The sequence below is a fragment of the Lactuca saligna genome, chromosome 2 (genome assembly GCF_052625555.1).
Source record: "Lactuca saligna cultivar CGN05327 chromosome 2, ASM5262555v1, whole genome shotgun sequence".
In the NCBI taxonomy this organism is placed as follows: Eukaryota; Viridiplantae; Streptophyta; class Magnoliopsida; order Asterales; family Asteraceae; genus Lactuca; species Lactuca saligna.
Genome location: NC_136418.1, coordinates 61,386,283 through 61,392,666, shown reverse-complemented (window position 1 = coordinate 61,392,666; position 6,384 = coordinate 61,386,283). Strand labels below are relative to the sequence as shown.

The window sequence follows — 6,384 nt, the reverse complement described above, 5'->3', positions numbered from 1 at the left end:
ATTAGTATATGTAAAAGATATTTACGTGTTGATTTCTTTATCAACGCCACTTTTTGCATGCCGGTTTGCTTTCTACAATTGACATAAAAATTCAAATTCGGGTAGAAACATTCAGTAATTGATTAAGAGCTTATACAAACAGAGAATTCGTTCTAAAATTTGCAGTTATTTTTCTAAAACTAAACTACAGATGGGACCTATCTCGTTGACGTAGCCACAAGCACGACCATACAAACCAATCATATTATATATTTGGACTTCTAAAAAACATCAATGTATCTTAATGGATGCTCTAAAAAGTAGAAAGCATCAACGCATTGTAATGTATGCTCTTATCTAGTCATGATCGCATCTTAAATTTTTTCGATTAGGAAAATAATAAGTAGAGTCAAACAACATCAACCGCCTCTCCTTCTAACTTGCCTTTTTTCGTCTTTCCTATCACAACTTACTTCAATGGTGTGATTTAAATAGGATATTGCACATACAACTTAATGGTAGTGCGGTTTACATTTGTAGAACTTTCGATACAATCCGTGATGTCTTCATCAGAAACCAATAAAATATATTCGTCATCTTCATCATCCTTGTACATGAGCTTGAAACTACCAGGATCCAACTTCAGCTTATTGCCGATTTTCTTCTGAACATATTTAAATTTTACTCGTAAAAGTGGGAGACGAAATTTGATCGGAGTACCTTGATAATATGCTTTTATGGTCAGGGTAGCTCCATTGTGAGGCACTGGTCGAAGTAGTTCTCTGTTGTCTTCTTTATTAATCATGTTACTTTGATCCTTGTATGAACGGTTTGCCTTTCTCTTCACACCCTTCGATCCTACCCAGTCCCCAAGCCCTAATTCCTTGCGCTCGCGTTTTAATGTAGATAAGGAAACTGTAACACAATATCAAGAAAAAAGAGCAATGGTCATTGATTAAAAATGTGAAATTTTCTTACACGTTTTGTAGCAAATGAGATATATGTAATATGTATCTAAATAACTCAATTCCATCTCCATTTGGATAACTTAATGCGAGTTTTATTTTGAAATATAGTATATATGGTATAATTACCTTTGAGGATTTCTGCAGCTTCTTTCTGGGGCTTTCCATATTGTTGTTCAATGAGCTCTTTAGTCAATAAATGTCGGCTTGTGTTGCCTTTTTCCTGCGGAGGTGCTATGCATTGCTCAGCCACATATTCTCTTTCTTTTTCCATCATTTCATGTATTTGTGATAATTTCACTCCTTTAAAAATCTTGAAACTACCACTTTCAGCTGTGGAAGAATTTCCTACTTCTACAACAAGTAATTCATCACCAAGTTCTCCACCAAAAGCAAACTTGAAATTTGGCAAACACCTCTTAAGTGTTAATACCAGTGACTCTATCAAGACAGTATATTTTCGATTTTGGAGCCATAAAAATTCAAGAACATAAACATCGTTCATGGTGCTCCTCAAACATATCACAAGGCAGCTGTATTTTTTAATAGTAATCGTTTCAATTAAAGTGGGTAGCTCCTTATTATTCATCACATAAATGTTTCTGCAGAAGTGTGGCATGTAATTTTCATTTGCCTTCCCCACAAGTCCTTCCCCTATTTTCGAAGGAAGCATATCACACGTACCACAATAATCCTTAAAATCATAATCGTCTGAATCAGGGCAACGCCCAATCATTTTGTGTGCCATCATTTGTGTCATATGTTTCCCCTCCAAAGAAAATGAATTAGGCATATCATTAGTGTCCTCGTAAGCAATAGAAACTTGAGCAAGAGTTAATTCATGTGAAATACATGCTGTTTTTAATGCCGCTTCAATTTCAACCATGTCATCCATGGTACATCTGAGACCATCTTTAGTCTGTTTACGAACATACATGCAGTGTTAACATTCATTTAGTTTCTAGTAACAAGGCAGCAAAGTAAAAGGGAATGACATATTTGAAAATACGTTCACATTGTGATAATAAGGAGAATATCACCCTTACATAGGTGATTAAATAATTTCATACAAATAGAGAAACTATTAGGGTATATCATAAAGAATATATAATGTAGCCTAAAACTAAAAAATAAAGATATATAAAAAGACTATGGGCTAACGTCACCCTTAAACCAAACGTCGGGTTTGGACCAAATCAAACCTTTGATTGGAAAAATAGACATAATGGTCTTGCCAAGCCTTCGGTAAAACATCAACAAGCTTCAAGTGAGAGGGAAGGTATTGAACTTTAAGCTTTGCATAGGTAACTTGTAATGCAAAAAGTGATAGTCAATGTTGATGCGTTTATCTTGTTTGTATTCGACTGAATTTTGAGATGGGAAGATGACACTTTTATTGTCGCAAAAAAAAAAAACAAAACAAAAAAAAAACACATGATAATATATTGGGCTTTTGACATAAAAGTTCTTAAGTTTATCAGGTTTTGTTGGTTTTGTCCATATAACGATTTTTTGTTTGTTAATGTCCAAAATTTGCCAAGTTTTTTTTAATTTTGTCCTTTCTATAAATCTTTTATGTTTTTACCCTAATTTTGTTTTTCAAATTTGCAAAAAAACCCCTAAATTTTACAAATCTTATATGTTTCTATCCTAATTATGTTTTCTAAATTTGACATGAAAGCTCTTAATTTTGTTAATTTTTTTTTGGTTTTGTCTCTGGACAGCTACTATTATATGTAGCAAGGGAGAAAATGACAAAAAAAAAAAAAAAAAACCTTGCAAATTTTGGACATTAATGAACAAAAAATAGTCACAGGGACAAAACCAACCATGCAAAAGCCCTAATGTATTCAATGCAATATCTGAGTGATATTTCTGGTCTAATAGATGGCGATTTACTTTAATACAGAAGAACTATATTGCACAATTTTTTTTTTTTTAAATGTTTACCTGGCACAGCAAACCCTCTGTATGGAACGTACTCAGACCCATTATCTACAAAGAGAGAAGAACAACTAGATTAAATACTGTCATCATTAACCAGTTAAAATAAGAATTTGGACCACACAGAACTATGGTTTCTGGAAATTTACAACAAGGAAACATGTAGTTTCTAAAAGTTAAGTTCGTTCCAAAATTACATCTTGATTTCACGAAATGAAAATTCTAAAAGTTAAATGATATAAATTTATATGATAAATCAGTTGTACTGAGATTCTCCAAATATATTAGTAGAAGGTTTGTAAGTTGTAACCCTACCTTTAGTGCATCAACCAAGTAACCTAACATTTCTAGAAGACAGTCAAAGTCCTTGGTACAACACTCAACGACGCCAAGGACACATTGGCTTTGAGACTGACTAGAAATAGGCAACACAAAATAAGACATTAATTCACACTCCAAAGCAGAATACACCAATGGACTCCCCGCTTGAACCCTAAGGTTCGGAACTACCTCTGCCAATTTAGATCGGAATGCATTAGCTGGCGCACCACTTATGATTGTGGGATCCTCTTCAACTTCAAGTTGATCCGCAGCAATATTATACTGATATTCTTCGGAACATGATCTGTGCTTCTTGAGATATACCTTATGTTTCTCGAGACTTGATTGTAGCATAAAAGGTTGATCGCTGGTTGTAAGTACATGTCTGCTGCTGCTTTGTAGGGGTGACCAAAACTGAATTAACCCATTAAAAGAAGGCTTAGCAGCCATAGAAAATGCACTCTTTATATTCACCTCATTCTGCCTCTTGTATAGAATATCAAGAACATATTCAGAATCATCTGTATAGTTTACAATCGGTAAAGATTATTAACTATCATTTAACCAAAACACCTGATTAGCTGGATTTTAACTTCTACTCACCTGAAGATGACGGCTTATCAAATTGTCGGGTTTGGCTAAGAAAATCGACTTCATGGCCATCAATTATCGACTCCCCGTCATAATCTGGGACTACACCTGCCCCGGCAAATGTAAAATAGCTGGGCGATAAAGAGAAGTTTGAGATGTAATTGTTCGTGAGATCCGGGATAGGAGTAGAATCAGCCATTTATTTCTTCAAAATCATTGAGATCCCACGCAAGCCCAAGATCTTAGATGTAATCAGAATCTTGGATTGTCATCATTTTCTTGTAAAATATTGTGAATATACTTGAAGCTTAAGGAAAAAGAAATAGGTCAAGTCAACCACATATGGTTAATGCCTCATGAACATTGAAGACTTTAGAGAAAGCTAGGTCAAATAAAGATCAAGGAAAATCCCAAGAATATCGAAAGTTTTAGTTATTATTGTTATTTATCAAAGACTAGCCGACCAACACACATAGGCACGTTCACTTCTTCTTCTTCTCATATTCATTCAACATTGAGCACAAACACATTCTTTCTAAGACCAACCATTGGAACATTTATTTACAATTTAATATGAGCTCTAAGGCATGTGAGTTTATTACCTCTCATGGTTTTTGATGAGATTAAAACTCTTTAAGACCGGTGAGATTCTTAACAAGTAACTGAATAACACAAAGCAATTAAGAACACAACACGAATCAAGACTGGTGTCGAATGATTAATAATCCACAACCTCAAAAGAACTCTTTGATGAATTGCTATTGTAGAGGTGTGATAGGGTTACAAAAGATATCAGCAACAACTAACTCATACACGGTGCATGCATGCACAATATAAAGCTAACCCTAATAAATCAAACACGGCTGGACTGGCCCATTACCGTGAAAACAATGGATTGTAGACAAAAAGCCTAATGATGCAATATTACTAACCCAACAATGTCCCTCTTTGCGTCAATTGAGGCAAGAGATTACTACTGTAATGCTTGTGTAGTCTTCTTTACTGTTTTGAATAACTTCGGTATGATAGCAAGAATAGTTTGATGAAAGTTGATATACCACCGAAGCATGTCATTGAAGATCTTCTTTGCAGGATCATCATTGGATTTACAACTATTTATTATATCCTGAATATGTTCAAGAACGATTGCGGAAAAGAGATGTTTGTCGGGTAAGGCGGACAGGCACTTCAATGGAGTAGCTGAACCGCCAATTTATTTAGTAAAAATCACCGTCAAATGTTTGGTGTCAATCTTGCCCATACACATCTTATTCACCTCACTAGCTTTGGCAATGAGTTTGACAGTAGGCTTCTTCCTCAAAGCAGAAGCAATCTCCTGATCGAACTTTGCTACTTCATGTAGGTATGAAACCAACATTCTCTTTATGTGATCAGAATAGGTTCGTATTTGCTCGTTAGTCAGCAAATGGTTAGTCAATAGAATCTAGTCATTAGGATTGAGATTTGGCAGGTCAGCAAGAGAAATTTCACGAACTGAATCTTCAGAACCATGAGTAAGCCAAAACTTCACATTGATAAATTTCCCCATGGCAACTGGCTTCGTAACCTTGACCGTAGTAACCTTCTTTGCACTCCAGGTCTAGAATTGAGGTTGCGAGAAAGCAAGGTAATAATCAATCAACTCTCTATTAACCTTCAGGTCAGGAGAAGGAATAGGGGAAATTTGCTCAAAACAATGAAAAACAAATATCCTTCAGGTGATCGGCATATCAAAGTACGAGTCTTTGGTATTATCCAAGCCAAAAGAAATGAATAGTTCAAGCCAATGAGTGTGTGGGGACTCAATTGCTTCCTTCAGCAACTTTTCCAATGTTCATAATGGAAAAAGAGATTTTCTTCGTTCCAAAATGTCAAGGGCTTCTTTATCTTTTCTTTCCCTCTCTTTAACTTCACGAGTTTCTTCATTCTCTTCTTCTTCTCCACTTTCACCAATGATTTTCTTTCCTTTATCTTGAACTATTGAACTCGAAGCTTCATTATCTGTAACACCGTAAATTTCAAAACAAAATTTTCAAATTTTTATAAAACATAATTCATTTAATATTCAGAAAACAACCATTTTTAATCGTTCAATCCAAGTAATACAAAATCCCAAGATCTCAAAATCATAAATCCCAAGTGTGTGTACTGATCAAGCCGACACCTTCTCGCGGTCGTCACTAGTACCTGAAATAAATAACATCAAACACTGTAAGCACAAAGCTTAGTGAATTCCCCAAAATACCACATATAACACATATTAGCCACTCAAGGCTATAACTCTGTGGGTCCGTGCACCCAGACTCTGTGAACCCTCAGGTTCTAACTCTGTGAACCTTCCGGTTCTAACTCTGTAAACATGCACATCATAAATCACATAGAAATAATGCAGTACAACACATAACATATATAGCATACAAATACTCTGTCACATAACTCTGGTTACCTACTCAAGGTAAAGTATAGTGAGAAGACTCACCTCGCGTGTCTCGGTAATTCGAAAATCCCTGAAATCACTAGTGCTCGATCTCCCGAGCTATAGTCCTCCTATAACACAATACATCTCTAATTAACACTTTCCCAA

The 6,384-nt window shown here is 35.2% G+C and overlaps 1 protein-coding gene across 1 annotated transcript; it reads right to left on the bottom strand.

Moving 5' to 3' along the window:
- Positions 1–351: 351 nt before the first annotated feature.
- LOC145031028 (protein NLP6-like) lies at positions 352–4,040 on the bottom strand. The gene is made up of 5 exons (XM_078979478.1): positions 3,813–4,040; positions 3,204–3,730; positions 2,895–2,939; positions 1,074–1,863; positions 352–894 (listed from the first exon to the last, which is right to left on the bottom strand). The coding sequence occupies exons 1-5, from the start codon at positions 3,997–3,999 to the stop codon at positions 467–469; spliced, it is 1,977 nt and encodes a 658-aa protein (XP_078835604.1). The 5' UTR covers positions 4,000–4,040; the 3' UTR covers positions 352–466.
- Between the last annotated feature and the right edge of the window lie 2,344 nt (positions 4,041–6,384).

Bases quoted from the DNA above. Each gene is read 5' to 3' on its own strand.
- LOC145031028 (XM_078979478.1), bottom strand. From the start codon at position 3,999: ATGGCTGATTCTACTCCTATCCCGGATCTCACGAACAATTACATCTCA. The intron at 3,731-3,812 runs GTGAGTAGAAGT...TAAACTATACAG, and splicing joins TGATAAGCCGTCATCTTCAG to ATGATTCTGAATATGTTCTT. The intron at 1,864-2,894 runs GTAAACATTTAA...GTTCGTAAACAG, and splicing joins CAGAGGGTTTGCTGTGCCAG to ACTAAAGATGGTCTCAGATG.